This window comes from Nematostella vectensis, chromosome 12 (genome assembly GCF_932526225.1).
Source record: "Nematostella vectensis chromosome 12, jaNemVect1.1, whole genome shotgun sequence".
NCBI lineage: Eukaryota > Metazoa > Cnidaria > Anthozoa > Actiniaria > Edwardsiidae > Nematostella > Nematostella vectensis.
The window spans coordinates 11,178,190-11,195,163 of record NC_064045.1 but is presented as its reverse complement, the minus strand read 5'-3'; the positions used below and the strand labels follow the sequence as shown (position 1 = coordinate 11,195,163).

The window sequence follows — 16,974 nt, the reverse complement described above, 5'->3', positions numbered from 1 at the left end:
AAACAAAATATCAATAATACGAGAACTCGCAATCAATACAGTGAACGATATATTCATTAACATTTTTATTACAGCAGGTGCAAACAATAGTATTTTGTGAAAGTCATTTGCGTGCTTCTTACAAACGTTACGTATCAACGCGCATTTGATTTTTTCTTCCTGGTTGTCGAATAGTGTAAATGAATGTGAAGAAAATGCAATTGTGTGCACTCAATTATGTGAAGTTCGTTAATGTTTTTCCTTTTAGTTCAAAAGATTTTACTTTCGCTTAAATGACAGTACATCGGCGTAAATGTTTGTAATTTTGGCTAAAATGAATACGTATTTTTCGGTAATGAAAAGCAAAAGGTGTAATGGTACTCCTCTGTTCCTCGCTTCATCCCTGTTGTTCATTCCTGCCTGTATTTGAGGCCGTAAAATATCTGCCTTTATCGCTGCTTCAAACAACTTATTGCCTGCTCTACAGGGTTAAGAAACGAACTGTAGGGCGGCAATATTTTTGTTTCTGTATTTGGGCCCGGGTTAACGGCGAAATGATCAAATATTAATTGAGTGCTAGTATCATTTATTTTGAATGTATGTGCATTACATATAAGGGCACAAATAAACGATGTTGTATATCATTATGTCCATGGCTTAACAGAGTGCGCGCGCTATGCGTCGTTATGTCACAGTGTGCACAAGGCACAACAATAACTCAATTGTTAGGCCGACAAAGATTATAAAAATATTCATAACAGAGTGAAAAATCAGACATTATTTGCATTTGCATTTTTAAATAAATTTTCTCAAAGCTTATATTTTTTTTGTGAAATTTGCTTTGTTTCCTAAAATAAAAGCAAAAAGGCAAAATGCAGTGCCTAAAGTCTGATATTTTTACAAATAAAAACCGTTAGTTTTCCCAGTTAAAAACTAGGCAATTCATGTCGATAATTTCATTGTTCTCTCGGAGGTGGTTAGATTTTTATCAGCGAACTCCCTCCCTCCCCCCCCCCCGGAAAAATAAGGTCCATTTTTTTTTAGAAAGTGTCCTTATTTGAACACGATCGGTCACTTATTTGCGGTGTAAAGTATGTGTAGCCACTCGCCCGTCGCCACAGGACTTTGCGTGATGGGATTACAGTGAGGAAGACTTGCGCTCCGTCAACCTCACCTGCTCGCCTGGTCACATCTACACCTACCTTGTGGCATGACGGATGTCATGACGACTAGAGTCATCTCTAGTCGTCATCCGAATGCAGTGCAGCGGCGTAGCCAGGATTTTAAACAGGAGTTTTTTTGGTTTAAAGCGGGTATTCGGGACTTTCAAGGCATTTTCTCCTATATTTTAGATAATGTCTCATACATTTACTGTATTTTTGGCTGTTAAAGGGGGGGCGGGCCCCCTAGACCACCCCCTGGATACGCCCCTGCAGTGGGTAGCCTGTAATGAAATCTGTCACATATAGCCTTTAGCAAACCCACAGTCCTGTATGCTCTTCTTTGCTATTTTGTGTCCAAGTAAGGGAACAACCTGTGATTTCGTCTGCACATGCCGGATCGAGACTGATATAACATGCCACACACGGGACATTAAACAGTGTCTAGAATATGTAGGTGTCCGTTTATATGTAGTTGCCGTTATATGTAGGTGTCCGTTTGAAATAGGTTTCAGTAATATGTAGGTGTCCGTTATATAAAGGTGTTTGTTTATATGTAGGTGTCCGTTGTATATAGGTTTCCGTAATATGTAGGTGTCCGTTATATAAAGGTGTTTGTTTATATGTAGGTGTCCGTTGTATATAGGTTTCCGTAATATGTATGTGTCCGTTATATGTAGATGTCGTTATATGTAGTTGTCCGTTGTATATAGGTGTCCGTTTTATGTAGGTGTTCGTTATATGTAGGTTTCCGTTATATAAAGGTGACCGATATACGAAGATGTCCGTTATATACAGAAGTCCGTTGTATATAGGTGTCCGTTATATGTAGGTGTCCGTTATATGTAGATGTTTGTTATATATAGGTGACCGAAACACGAAGATGTCCGTTATATATAGACGTCCGTTGTATATAGGTGTCCGTTATATATAGGTGACCGTTATATATAGGTGACCGATATACGAAGATGTCCGTTATATATAGACGTCCGTTGTATATAGGTGTCCGTTATATATAGGTGACCGTTATATATAGGTGACCGATATACGAAGATGTCCGTTATATATAGACGTCCGTTGTATATAGGTGTCCTTTATATATAGGTGACCGTTATATATAGGTGTCCGTTATATATAGGTGACCGTTATATATAGGTGACCGATATACGAAGATGTCCGTTATATACAGAAGTCAGTTGTATATAGGTGTCCGTTATAGCGAAGCGCCCATGCGGCGCGTAACCTATCCACTCTAGTTTTCGTTTATGTTATCATATGACAACCATGCTTGGTATGTATCATGTATGTGTCAAAGGGTGGGCAGCAATATGGTCGTGTGATTTTTGACGTCAAAGCCAAAATATACTGACGTCAACCAAAATAAAAATTAATATATATCACAAGAAAGAAACATCGTACAACAACCAAACTTGGTAGGTGTCATGTATATTCCAAGTAGGGTGCAATGAGATGGTCACGTGACGTCATCGATGACGTCACTAAAAGTAACTACCCTGAGGCCGAAACATCGTATGAGAGCAAAACTTGTTATGTGGGGGAAGGGGGTTTAACAAGTTGGTCGCGTGATCTGTGAAATCGTTGACGTCGTCAAAAACAGGAATATAATAACAATATTTAATAAAATTATTTTAAATTATTAACCTTTATATATAGGTTTCCGTTATATTATACGTACTATTATACGTCAATTGCAAAAATTACGCCAATCACACCTAAAATAAACGCTAGAAGGAGTTTTTAAATCTGGATTAATGTGTTGAAAACCGCGAAGGTGCGACTTGTAAAACTGTTGACGTTTTGATGGGTATTTACAGAGCATTCTGTGTGAATCGTTAGTCCTTTCCCCATTAGCTTGCGTGGGAAGTCCCTAATTATCACCTTGGGAAATCTCTCAATTGGCTCATCTGAGTAAAGAGGAAAAAATTAAATACTAAAAGCAATCAACGGATCATTGAGTTTTAGTATTTACTTGACTTTGAGATAGCATGGTGGTGTTGATGATCAAGAATTAATGTTTTCTAATGGTTTCTATAAAAGATCTATCTTGAACTAAAATTATTCTTAAGAGGCATTAATTACTGCCGGTAGCTTGAATTCCGGAAATTAGATATTTTAATTGGGAAAATGTTATACCAATGTTTTAAAAGCAAATCAATCATCTTTAGACAAAGAGTATGAAGACGACTGTAGCGTTAACTGTCGGTAGTTAAGCGGCTTCTTTTATATTGTATAGTGTTTGGCATTGACTTTTCGTAGGACAAAACCAAACCTACACACAGTAGGGATTATATCTGGTAGGTATGCCTCATCGATTGAACTCGCATTGTCCTTTTTGTCATATTTGATTTCAATATTCCCTTCCTGTTTTTATTTAACACTCGATTTCTGCATGATACACAAAAAAACTTCACGTTGTCTGATATTATCGTCACAAAAAAGTTACCCAGATAACGGGTGCCGAGAGAGGTTCCCCTCGGAGAGCACTTACCAATTTTGAGAAAAACAACGTACTTCAATCTTCAAAACTCACTTTCTTTACATTTTATTATTCTGTCCAAGCCATTTTTTTATGCATAAATTAGTCCCTGGGCCTGATGATAATGATATTTGTTATGGTACTAGCCTTTTGAATTACAGGTAGTCAGGAGTCAGCCATACAATATGCTTGACTGATACAAAATTTGAGTAAAAGCTATGGGTATTCCATCGTTAAGGTCGAAGGAGTTGCAAGATCTAAGGCCTTATTTATGAGAGACAGACAATTTCCGACTTTGCCAGGCTGGTTTCTAATGACGATATTTTTTTTACAGAAAGATAGGTCGAATATAAAGTTTGATATTTTAATTAATGTTGGCACCGTAAAAGTTTTTACATCAAAATCCGCATTAGACTTTAAAGTAAAATACAAATTCAATGACTTTACATGAAAATAAAGCACAGAGAAAGTAAAGATCCATGGGAGGTTATATGAGGAAACTTTCAATGTTCTAGAAAATGGACATTATGACATGCGCATGCGCAAAGAAATGCCCCTAGAGAGAAGAAAGAGCATGAGCGGAAAACAGCAAGCCAAAATGCAAATTATTTTTGGTGCCATACGGCCCATACAGTCGAGATGGCAACAGCTCGTTTCGGTGTGTTTAAGGATGAGAGTTCGTTGCTATCTAAAACAGTACCAGGTCACGGTTTTTGAGGCATGGCAAAGTAAAAGGAAAAACACGAAGTTGGAGTCTAGAAATGGAAACAACGAGAAGGACTCAAATATCGAAGACCTGTGGTCCGTCCAACTCCACCACATGTCCGCAAAGACGTTAAACTTCTGGTTTAGTAAATTCTTTTGCGAAGTTAAGAAGCGAAGTGGTGAGTAGTTCGCTTGCAGAGCGTTGAGATTAACATAAGCATATTGCTGCAAATTTGTTGTTACATGATCATAGTAAATGCTTTGTCGGAAATATGTCGTTGTGTTTCCTATGCTAATCAGTAGACATCTGTATCAAAAGTTAATGCATACTAATTAGCTGAGCAGGGATCTGTTAAAATGTAATGGTTCTGTTTAATAATTCACCAACCCCAGCCTTTCCCTGCTATCTATTCCAACCTTCCCTGTGTTTGAGCACAGTAGAATTGTATTGGGTTTTACAGCTGTGTACATGTGACCTGAATACTGTGTTGGGATTGGTTTGCACCCTCATGCATGAATGATGAATTTTACAATGACACATGAAAGTCTAGCCTTTTTGTTAGCCTTACATTTCTCAACGAGCGTTTCTTCCGAAGTCAACGATGTTATTTTAAATTGAAAAAATATGATACTATTCAAACATAATTATTCCAAGATTTTTTTCGTATTGATTGTGTCAATAATGTGATTGAAGTCACATTAACTTGCAAGACTTGCAATGTCTTTATCTTTGATTTTAATGAAAATAAAGAGTTCCTTATCAAGATAAAGATCATGGTTGAAGTTTCTTGTGGGCCACGGTTTATTATTAGAGGAGGGACGTAAAATAGGCCGAAGAATTTCACTCGATTCTTTGTGTTCTTTTGGAAAATTTGCATTGTGTTGGAAGTCATTCATCAGTATCGACCCTTTAGCGTGGCCTATGGGGAGCGTTAAAACTCGTTTGTAAACTCTAGATGCGCAACTAATGACATAAACCCTTTGAAGATTTCCCTGCAATAAGCCACCCCATAACAAACAGAAGCAAATTTTTAATAAGCTCCGCACAATAATGAACTACTTAGGTCTTTCCAGTCTAATACCATATTCTCAAAGACATGCAATAGATGATATTACTTTTAGATACCTACCTAAACAAGTACTAATAAAAATGACAAAGAAAACCATTCAGGCCTTTCCTATCAAACACATCACACCAAAACAGCCTTAAAACATTTCCCAATATCAATGCATTGGCGTTTTTTTTTTTTGGACTACTGGATGACAAATTGAGAGCGGCGTGTGTTTGTGTCCTGACAGCTGCATACACTAACAATAATGCTTTCACAGGTAACGCTGCGAGGAGTAAGGAAATAATAGAATATAGACGTTGGTAAACGCTGGAAGCGTTTCTGTTCGCGGGGTTAGCAAGGAAGTTCAAGTGGCCAAGACGATTAGCTGAGTGGGAAGTTTTAGCGGGGAATCCCTAATCAAGGAAGTCATAAGGAAACACCACAATCTTGAGGGTGACCGTTTGACAAAAATATAAGTACAAATAGAAGGCGTTTTTAAAAAGCACCACAATTCATGAAAACACAGCAAAGGCAAGGAGAGGGCACTACTCAAAGAGATAATATCTTTATTAAGCAAAGAACCGACCAAGAATTTAGTCTACTGTGTGCCGCAGAATCAGAAAAAGGTATATTTTCAGACAAAGACAATCAGAAAAAGACTTCCGGTTCGGAATCTAAGTCAATAGAAATTTAATTAAAAAGGTAATCTTTGATTTTAATAATGCTTGGGCATACACGAGTAATTCAGTTAACTCTGGGATAATTTTGCTCGAAACCCTGATGGCTTTATCGGCGGAGGCGGAAACAGTTTTCAAGGTTACATTTGCAGCCTTGATTCTCTTAAATGTGGGAGGCAATTCACTTGTCTGTTTGGTAGTCAGACGATTCCAGCGCATGCGCACTCCCATGAACTATCTTCTGGTGAACCTCGCAATAAGCGATATCGTCGTTGGAATCTTTTTCTTACCTCGTCATCTGCTACTTGGCGTTTTTACATACCCGGATGATGGCCTCGCCGCTGATTGGCTGTGCAAGCTTATTACGTATGCCAACCTAGCATGGCTTGCAAGTTTTGCTAGTGTGTACACGCTGGTAATCATTGCGTGGGAGCGCTACAACGCTATCATGAAGCCTCTATCAGTGTCAGCACGATTTACAACCAAGAAAATCAAAATCTGCGTCGCATTCACTTGGATAATTGCTTTTCTTGTAACTCTAGCTGAAGTCATCGCCACAGAATACAACAAAGAGACCGCATTTTGTGATTATAACTGGAAGGAAGCTTGGAATAAAGCGGACGCAGCGTTCTGGTTATTTGGTGTTGGAGTTCTTCCTACGGTCATCATGTGTTCGCTTTACGGACGCGTCATTAAGAGCTTATGGTGCAGTAGACAAGCCGTGACCCCCCACGACGTCTCGTACCGATCGCTTCTCAAGTCCAGGAAGCGAGTGACCAAAGCAGCCTTGACTGTCACTTCCATACTATTCGCCTGTTGGATGCCCAATCTTATCTATTATTTCATGACTACTTTTACTCCCAAGTCGAGTAGTACAGGGAGTGCGCTTACTAATGTCTCACCAATATGGTACCGCCTGTCACATGTGCTTATCCTGTTGAATTCGAGTGTGAATCCGCTTGTTTATGCAGTACAGGATAGGAGATTTAGGGCGGGTATGAAAAGTTACCTTTGTCGGTGCAAGCGGCGTGCACAGGAGAATTCCATGCAACAGGATGATACGATCTTCAGGCTGTCTGTAATAAACGGCCGATAAAACGCCTTCAAGCTTTTTACAGCTTGTCTGCTAACGGTCGATAAAAGGCTTTCCAAACTATTTACAGGTTGTCTGCTAACGGTCGATAAAAGGCCTTTCAAACCATCTACAGGTTGTGTGCTAACGGTCGATAAAACGCCCCAAACGATATAGAGGATCCTGTTAAGGTCGATAAAACACCCTTTAAGCGATTTCTGCTAACGGTCGCGATAAACGACCTTTAATGATCTAAAGGATGTAAAATAACGATAGAGAAAAAGCCCTTTAAACGATCTATAGGTTGTCTGTAAAGGGTCGATAAAACACCCTTCAAACGATCTACAGGTTTATGTTAAGGTCGAGAAACGCAATAAAGCAAGTATCACACACAGCCATCCAGGGTTTAGGTTTGGCGCTATTTGTACGGGGCTATAGTAAGTAAACATTCAGGCGTTATAACGCCCTTCAAACTGATTAAAACGACGAATATCCAACACACTTCGTGTGGATGCAGCGACCCGACGCTTTACAGACTTTTCGGGGAAATAACCTATTTTGCGCATGACTGATAGGTGTAATGAGCCACGTACCTCAGAGCCACGTACCTCACACGCTCTTGAAAGGATTGAATGGACAGATCTTTCTACTTTTTATGTTTGCTTTGCACGAGTGAAAAACGCTGACACATTCTGCAACGGGAATAATTACCATATAACATCGCTACCATAACATCGCAACCAATAAGGATGCCGAGAAACGTAGTATCTGATACGACTCGCGCTACCGTGGCCACCTTGACAGTTTTGTGAAGTAAGCCAATGGGGATGTGAGAAACGTGCTATTTGATACGACGCGCGCTACCGTGGCCACCTGGACAGTTTTGTAAAGTAAGCCAATAAGGATGCGAGAAACGTACTATCTAATACGACGCGCGCTACCGTGGCCACCTTGACAGTTTTGTAAAGTAAGCCAATAAGGATACGAGAAACGTACTATCTGAAACGACGCGCGCTACCGTGGCCACCTTGCCACGTACCTCACACGCTTGACAGTTTTGTGAAGTAAGCCAATGGGATGCGAGAAACATGCTATCTGATACGACGCGCGCTACCGTGGCCAACTTGACAGCCAATAGGGATGTGAGAAACTTGCTATTTGATTGACATAAACTTCACTTGCCAATTAGCACAGTAGAGCACGTTTAAATCCTCTCAGTTACAAATCCGTGTCAATTTAAAACTCTGTATTGGTGACCATGGTAGCCAACGTGGTATTATAGTGATTTATTTGAGACGTTTTTCGAATTGATTTCTGCCGTCGCCGTACTTAGTGAGCGGTAAACGTTGCAAATAATCATAAAAAGTATATAACCTACCAACATACCATAATATGCATGATCCTTCTTTTAATGATATATTATGTCCATTTATTTATACATGCACCATTAAATTGACCAGACGACGTTCGTATATATATATTCTATTATATGAACCAGGCCGGATGTGAAATCGCAATTTTGAATTAGATTTCCCCCACCCCTCAGGATTGAGAGCATGAAAAAGCGCAAAGTTGCGTATAAACAATCATTTAGAGTATATCCTAGAATTGAGCTTTAGCGGTATGGCATACATTTATATACAAGAAATTAGATATTAGTTATACTTTGTACGTAATGAAAGCTTATTTTAATATAAGTCTATAGCTGCCAACTCAAGAGGCCTTGGTATATCTTCCTACTCAAGGAGCGGCGAGGGAAAAAGGAAGGAGAAGAAATAGCATCTGTTCTTGTTGACTAGTGGATGGAGTTGGTCGCGAATGATTTGAATGTTGTATGAGTGAAGTAAATTGACTAACTGCAACCGTGAATGCAAATAGACCAGTTTCACTCTATTATGTCCGCTGGACAGACATACTAAGGACGCGTAAAAACAGTGTGGGCCATCATAAACTAGCGAAAATCCGTTGGAGCTTAGAATAAAACAATGTAAAACAGCATCTCGCTGATATTTGCGAACCGATGCATGAAACCGAGGCGCGCAATGTATCCATGATCCCTTGGTGCCTATGACCAGTGGGTACAGTGGAGTCGAAACTGGACTATTGAAAATATTTCTTTGGTAGTAGAAGCGTTCTTTCTTTCTGGTTCTACTAGCAAAGACAAAGATACTGTATAGAAGTAAGAAGGGAGGTATCGTCTGAAATACTATTCATTAGACGGTGCTAGCCCCAGGTCCTAGCTCTCTTCACCTCGCTTCAGCATCAAGGCCTGGTTGTGGTGTGTTATGGTAATCACGCAAGGCGCTTGTTCCCAGGGCTCCCCGTCCACTTGCACAGGCAGGTGTTTGGCCTTCGTTAACGTGAGCTGCAGGACAATAACACATACAGTACAGATATTAATTGGGTGTACTAGAAGAGGGCGATGATTAGAAATGATGCAAAAATAAAAATAAAAAACATTTTCTACAAATCCACTCTCCCCTCCCCCCACCAACACACACCAGGTGAAGCTGGTTTCGGATGTCAAAACCATAACACCATACCAGAGACCTGTTAATAAGAGCATCGTTGGAATCAATAACAATGTTTTAATACAGTAGAACCCCGTTAATAAGGGCATCGTTGGAATCAATAACAATGTTTTAATACAGTAGAACCCCGTTAATAAGGGCATCGTTGGGATCCATAACACTGTTTTAATACAGTAGAACCCCGTTAATAAGGGCATCATTGGGATCCATAACACTGTTTTAATACAGTAGAACCCCGTTAATAAGGGCATCGTTGGAATCCATATTATTGTTTTAATACAGTAGAACCCCGTTAATAAGGGCAGCGTTGGGATCCATAACACTGTTTTAATACAGTAGAACCCCGTTAATAAGGGCATCGTTGTAATCAATAACACTGTTTCAATACAGTAGAACCCCGTTAATGAGGACACAGCTGAGACCAAAAACTGCCCTTAATACTGAGGTGTCATCTTATTTTAAGCCAGATAGAAGTAGACGTTAATCTTTTCTTGTCAAGTACATGATCTTTACACAGTTTAACCAACAAAAGACAAAATAATCTTTTAGAATCCGCACTATTTTATAGGCCATCTGCTCTTAATTATCAGTCACATGCTATAGACACTTCCAAAGACACACCGCTTTTACCATTTTAAAATATTTTTTTCAGGTTTTCTGTTAAAAATCATCTGGGATTGTTATGAAATCGACTGGAATTAAATGGTGACAATGACACTTTACGAAGTGTCACTTGAGCGACGTTTCACTGAACTACCTCTGGTATGAAATGATTTCTGGTAGTATATGCCTACCATAAAAACATACAGCAACCGCTTGCCTTAATTTTGTGAGCCTGTCCAATCCGGTGAGGGTCAGCGAGGCTGACTTGTAGCCGAGCAATGTGAAGTGAGGAATAAAGGCCCACTACCTCCAGTAGACCATCACTTACACTGCAACAGGAGAGTACAACACCACACACCATTGTCAAGACCTTCAGTATGTCATGAAGGACTCAAAGGTCAGTACTTCATGTAGGGTTAGGGTTAGGGAGTTACTTGTATGGGGTAACACATGAAGTACTAACCGACAAGACATCGTTTTCACATTATTTATACATTCTTGTATGTTCTCAGTATTTATTTTCTTAGATGTGCAAAGCTGAACCTCAAACAACTAGATAGCCTTTGTTGAGTTTCAGAGCAAGCTTTTTTTTTTTTTTTTTTTGGGGGGGGGGGGGGGGGGTTCCGGGCGGCTATAACACTTGCCCAACTCTTTCTTGTGGCCATAAAAAAGCTATAAAAACAAACAACGAATAATTTCGCGTATTAAAAATAAAAAAACAGCTCTAAAACTTAACAAAACTGCCAGCTACGCAGACTAACATTTAGAGGGACCTCCCTCCCTCGCTAATGTTTACTTTATTCTAGATCCGAAAAAAAACGAGTGCAGGGCCCTGTGACTACACCCTATACATCTATGGACACCCTACACCCTATACATGCACGGGCATAGATGTATAACACCTTTCACTGATCACCTTGTGCAATGTTGACCCTACCTTGCCGTGGGTGGCCTGCCATCATCATCACTGCAGCTGTTCCACATGTCACATCCACCGCACCAGCTGCTGATGTTGAGGATGACGATTCCCTCGAGATCAGGCAACTCCACCTTCTTGTCATCAAGCTCAAGCTGATCACAGTTTAATACATTTTACATGTGAATCCTCAAAGATAATATCATCACAGGGCCACATGTGTGGAATGTATTATATATTGTTATCTGATACCGCTGGTACAACGGTAGTTGGCCTTTTCACTGTTCACACTTTTTTCGTGCTATATCTAGAAGTGATTTTATTCCTATATGGTACATTTCTAAAGACGAAAATTTGGCAGAGTCGAATTCCAGTTTTTGGTGTATTGTATTCATTCTTCTGGTTCACGATTACGTTGGGTTTTTTGTATCTATTTTAAATGAGATAGCATTTAACTAATGTTTTTTTTTTGCTTTTAAATTTCGTGAGCCAAGCATCTTGGCAATAACAATTCGATTGCAGCCCGCATGGCAAGCTTTTCTGCAGGGTTTCACTAGAAGTAGAAATTGTTTGTGCACACCATATGAGCACCTAACTTTTCATTCCAACGTACCTCAACCATTTCATGAAGGTTTTTACATTCCTGCTGTAGTACATCCCTTGCGCCATACACACCATACATAGCCTGGTAACAAAAAAAATGAAAACCCACTAATGAAAATAATCATGACAACGTTTTCAACATAGCAGATCATGTTAAAATTTATAGCTTCATTAAAATTTATAGCTTATGAATAAAATTCTTGCCCTATTTGGGAAGATAAGCCACAAAAAATCCTGGCTAGGCCTCTGACAAAATATATCAAAATGCACTACAAAAAAGTCATATATGAAAAACAAATTCAACAAAGGAAGATTCCGTTCACCAAAAGATATAAACTAGAACTATTGCTATTCCACAGTCATGAATAATTTGGGTACAGTATCTCATTGTCAGTAGGAAATTCACAGTTTCTAGAATAACTCTAGTTTCTCTAAGCACTACATTCAAATTTCATATTCTAAACCAAAATAAATAAATGTGTGCACTCAAGCAGGAATAATTTATGCAGGTACGCTAGATTATGGATAGCGCAAAATTTAAAATTTTGCACCGATCGATCAAAATTGACAGCAAATAACTAATTTAACAATCTCTTAACACAACTGTCTTGTTACCTGTGCAAAAATAGTTTTATTCCAGCCGACTGAGGCACAGAGATAAGCAATTTTACAGCAGCTTTCCCTTTTATAGTGGAACCTGGTGTTTCAAAAGCCTCTTTCAGTCGCCATTTTGTCATTCTAGCAAAGTACCAAGTGTGAAAAATCATCCATTTCCATTGGCTGATTTGCAGAAGCCAATGAGATACTTTTGTTTGAATTTGGTAAATAAAATATAAAACTTTGTTTTTCGATGGTTATTTTGAGATTTTCATACATTATGTGCCTTCCGATATTAAATAACAAAGGTGTAGCATGATTGGTTATGATTACAAGGTTAATGATTGTTAGTAGGTTGGTTTTGGTTTACACTATTTTGTTAGCCTGTAATTGCCGTACAAGCCACGCCGTCTTTCCTACGAATGAATCTTAGATTATTTATGATCTACTGAATACACCTATAGCTGGGGAAAGAGGTAAGCCCCTTTACGTTATACTGTACATTGTATTGGTTAGCATAGGTAATGACATGCTGTACGAACCATTTGATTTTCTGGTCTATTCACCAAGTGATTGTAAATAATATACTTGTGATTGGGCAACGTCGACGTTGCCCAATCACAAGTATCTACGAGAATAACCACGATCTACGAGAATAACCACGAAGTGATTGCCAGATAATGATCTCATAAATGTTATGTAAACTATTCTAAGTTACTGATTTTAGACCCTTTGTGATTTGTATTGTAGTTTTTACGTGCTGATTAGTGATAATAAACAACCATTCTCGATCAGTCCAGTAATTACCTTCCCAGCCATTATGTTGTTGACATATACCTTGTTAAATAGTCTGCTTGTGAAGAGTGTGGGTTGGCTCTCTCTGTGACGGTGGAAGTTTAACACAACTTTGGCATCACAGCCCACTGAGAAGTAGTTATTCATACTGTAGGTCTAAACAAACAAAGCACACAATTAACCTACTTTAGTAAGTAGACCTACATTATCCTTGAGTTACATTAAATCTTCTCAACACCATCCTTCGAATAAGCGTCCAAGGGGTTTCCTTCGAATAAGCGTCCCAGGCGGGGCCTGCTCGACCCACCACTGGACCCACCCCTGTATATATATCCAGTTAATACTCCATCTGAAGAATGAAATATGAAGAGATTGTGTCCCCTCTCCAAAAATGCAAAAATTGCAGTTAGTAACCTAAAGCAGTATTAAAAGGTCCTTTAATCACCATTAAAGCTCCATTAAAAATGTGTACCTTTCTCGGCTTTCTCACACCCAAGAACCCTGCACATTCAACTGTGACTTTCCATCTGTAAAACAATACATGTATAAATAAAAGCTGATACAGCTTTAAACATAATAGTAATAAGGAAACTTGCAAAAGATGATGATGATGGTGATGGTGATGGTGATGATGATGATGATGGTGCTGGTGGGGGTGGTGGTGGTGATGATGATGATGATGACATAACAGATAAAAAAGAAAGGTTTCAACTTTTTGTTTATGGCTATTGTATGATGATTATTGTGTTTGTGACAATAATCCTAAAATTGATTATAAAAAACTGATGTCAAAAGTGATGACGATAATGGTCAGTCATGAAAATAAAAGCTTCACCTATCAAGTTCTGTGACGTCAGCTTTCAAAATTGAGTTAAGAACATCATTGGCATCTTCCTCTCCGGCGTATCCACTGCCCCACCCCAAGACCCGGGCGAGGTCATTCCCTGTACCCAAAGGTAAGATGCCAATGTAGGGGGACAGCTGCAAAAAAAAAATAATAATAAAATAAATAAATAATAACAATTACAAATTCATGATGAGAAAATTATAAGAGGCACACAGCCAGGGGAGGGGGTGGGGGAATACTAGCTGTCAAAACAAAACACATTTTGCTAATGGTTTTGGATTAGATTGAAAAGGTTTACTTTTACTCCTTGTGTAATAGCTGATTTACATCTCCTCTACTACTACTGTAACTATGGTTGTTAGGTCAAATGGACAATTGCTGTACAAAGACAGAAATGTGCTAAGGAGTAATTGAACGTGATAAGTAAACTAACAGGAGGGGAATACTCAATTGCTAGCATGACAGGGGGTCCAATATATATATATAGTTTTTTTCTGAAGGAGGGGTAGGGGATTTTTATCCTTAGCAGCTTTGTGGGTTGAACACTTCTTTATTTTTTTCGGGGTTAACTTCTTTCATTATTTTTTTTCAGGGTAAGGCGTTGTGATAAAAGTTTCTATCCTTGGCATTTTTTGGGGGATGTAAAATTTTGGACTCTGTCATATACAGTACCCTTCTCTCCAATCTCGTTAATGAATGAGCACCCCTCCTGAAAGTTATCATAGAATCACCTACCTTTAATTTAACTTTGTCCAAAGCATCAAGCACCCAGCCAACGCTTCCATCACCACCACACACCAGCACTCGACATCTGTGTCCAGGAAGTAGCCGACAAAACTCAAGGGCTGTCTCGGGTGGTACTTCGTGGAGATCTATCACCTGCAAATAATACAAGTCAGCCTGCACTCAATACCAACATGATAAGACCTTCTTTCCTGTTCATGTAACTTATGCAGATCTATGGTACAGGTCTGCCTGCATTACATACAGCATTATCAGACATTCCATGCTATACATGCAGCTCTGTGCAGTTCTATCAACTATATATACAAGAACGAGTCAGCTCTATGTATGTAATTCATGCAATCTACAACAGGCATGAAGCTAGCGGCGTACCAGGGGAAGGACAGCTCCTTTTGCCCACAAAAAGTGAATTGCAATATTTTATACATTTTTCAAAAAAAAAAGGAAAAATGCAGATTTCTGTTAACTATGGCCAAGGGAAACAAGAAATGATTTAAGTAAAATGTCTGAAAACTAGGTTGGAACCAGATGTTATATGAAAGAAACTAGTCCTATAGGCTACTGTAGTTTTGTGGTGGTAGTGGAGTGGTGCCACATTTTAAAGTTAACAAGGAACTTAAGGTTATCCAAGTTCAAGTACGCATGAATCTAATGTATCTGTATGTGTTATCCCTCTACCCTAAGCAAAAATTGATTTTAACCCTTTACAAGTGATTAAAGCCAGCCATCAATTTATGCTTTGCTGACAAGATAAAAAGCCTTCAATAATGCAGCCTTCAAGGGGTGGCTTGTGCTTCCCAATATTTAAAAGAAATTATATAAGGAAATGACCAGTATGGGCATGGCTGTGCCTCCCAATATTTTCTTTATGCTTCTGTATTGTGCACACCAATCTTTCCTGGCTTGCTATGGCTCTGCTATGTAAATACTATATATATATTTGATTTTATTTACCCATTCACAAAATAGTGGGGGATGTAAAGCAATAAATTCAATAATAGTGTGAAGCAGTTTAAAACTTTTAAATTTCATCCTTCCTTACTAAGGGGCGGACCATTTGACTTTTGAGGAGGGGGAGGGGCAGACGATTTAAAAATATATATATATCCTGCATGGTCTGAAGGGCCAAAAAAATATCCTGCACCAATTGGTGGACAAAAAAAAATATACTGCACCGGTAAAAAAAAACTTTCTTGTACTCCAAATGCTTTGAAACAAAATAACAACAACATCCGCCACCCCCCCCCCCCCCCCCCCCTCAGAGGTCAAATGGTCAGCCCCTAAACTGTGTCTGTAAATTAACTTGGCTGCTACCTTACATCCTACTTATTTTGCTTGCTGTATAGTTTGTTATGTTAGTTTACCTGCACTGGGTTTAGAACTCCCCTAAACGCTTGTAGCAGTCTTTCTCCATCGTTATCCCCGCTTTTGCAGTTAGCAAACACTAAAAGGGGACTCCAGTTGCGAGTGTTAGGGGGAGTTATCTCTTTTACTACAAATCTCTGTTTATTTTTCCGCCAGCCGACTAACGTGAGGCTGATACAATGTGGCGGGAGAATCAGGGTTCTATACCGACCGAAATCGCAAATCATAGACTGGTTCCGTAGGCAATCGTCATGGACTTTTTCCTGGCACCAAATACACCTCTGATCGCATAGCCTTGGGGCTGTACCGCATAAACACCCACACACACTACAGTAACTACACAAAGGTAAGTTCCCACGAATATAGTGATGTTTTAGTGAGGAGCGCCGGCTTAGTACAAGAGCTTTGCACGTAAACACTTCATTCGCTGTTTCTAGGCATTCATCGTGTACAGACAATGTACAGTTTTCGCAATGAAGACCACGAACGAGAGCGTTCTCACATGCATTACAGTACGAAGGTTTATCGAGAAACTCCGTGAAAAACCAATGATGGCCTTTGTGGGGGTCTGCTACACGAAGCTCTTTACGATTTCGCCAACTTAGAAGTTTGGTAATAATCCATGAAATAGCCACGAAAAAAAGGCAACTAATGAAGATTTGCAGCGCATCGCCGTTCCACTGTATTGCGAAGCCCATTTGGACGCTGCATATCGGGAAGAGGTGTATTACTCCAGGTGATAATCGAGACAATCGTATGATTTATCCGACGGACGGTCAGCCATCTTTAATGTTATTACCCATAACACACTGCGACAAGAGCTTTGCATTA

At 39.3% G+C, this 16,974-nt stretch overlaps 2 protein-coding genes across 3 annotated transcripts; one reads left to right on the top strand and one right to left on the bottom strand.

Annotated features, from left to right (window-relative positions):
* Nucleotides 1-3,344: 3,344 nt before the first annotated feature.
* LOC5520675 (neuropeptide receptor 22) lies at nucleotides 3,345-7,540 on the top strand. 2 transcript variants are annotated; one of them, XM_032365585.2, is made up of 2 exons: nucleotides 3,345-3,454; nucleotides 5,671-7,540. In XM_032365585.2, the coding sequence occupies exon 2, from the start codon at nucleotides 6,174-6,176 to the stop codon at nucleotides 7,164-7,166; it is 993 nt and encodes a 330-aa protein (XP_032221476.1). In that variant the 5' UTR covers nucleotides 3,345-3,454; nucleotides 5,671-6,173; the 3' UTR covers nucleotides 7,167-7,540. The 2 variants fall into 2 exon arrangements, with proteins under 2 accessions (XP_032221476.1, XP_001640406.1); XM_001640356.3 differs by lacking the exon at nucleotides 3,345-3,454 and adding an exon at nucleotides 3,472-4,520.
* A 995-nt stretch (nucleotides 7,541-8,535) lies between these two features.
* LOC5520584 (diacylglycerol kinase epsilon) lies at nucleotides 8,536-16,968 on the bottom strand. Its single transcript, XM_032365584.2, has 9 exons — nucleotides 16,143-16,968; nucleotides 14,770-14,913; nucleotides 14,023-14,168; nucleotides 13,660-13,714; nucleotides 13,230-13,343; nucleotides 11,806-11,877; nucleotides 11,214-11,347; nucleotides 10,494-10,605; nucleotides 8,536-9,507 (listed from the first exon to the last, which is right to left on the bottom strand). Exons 1-9 carry the CDS (start codon nucleotides 16,839-16,841, stop codon nucleotides 9,379-9,381), a joined length of 1,605 nt encoding a protein of 534 aa, XP_032221475.1. The 5' UTR covers nucleotides 16,842-16,968; the 3' UTR covers nucleotides 8,536-9,378.
* Between the last annotated feature and the right edge of the window lie 6 nt (nucleotides 16,969-16,974).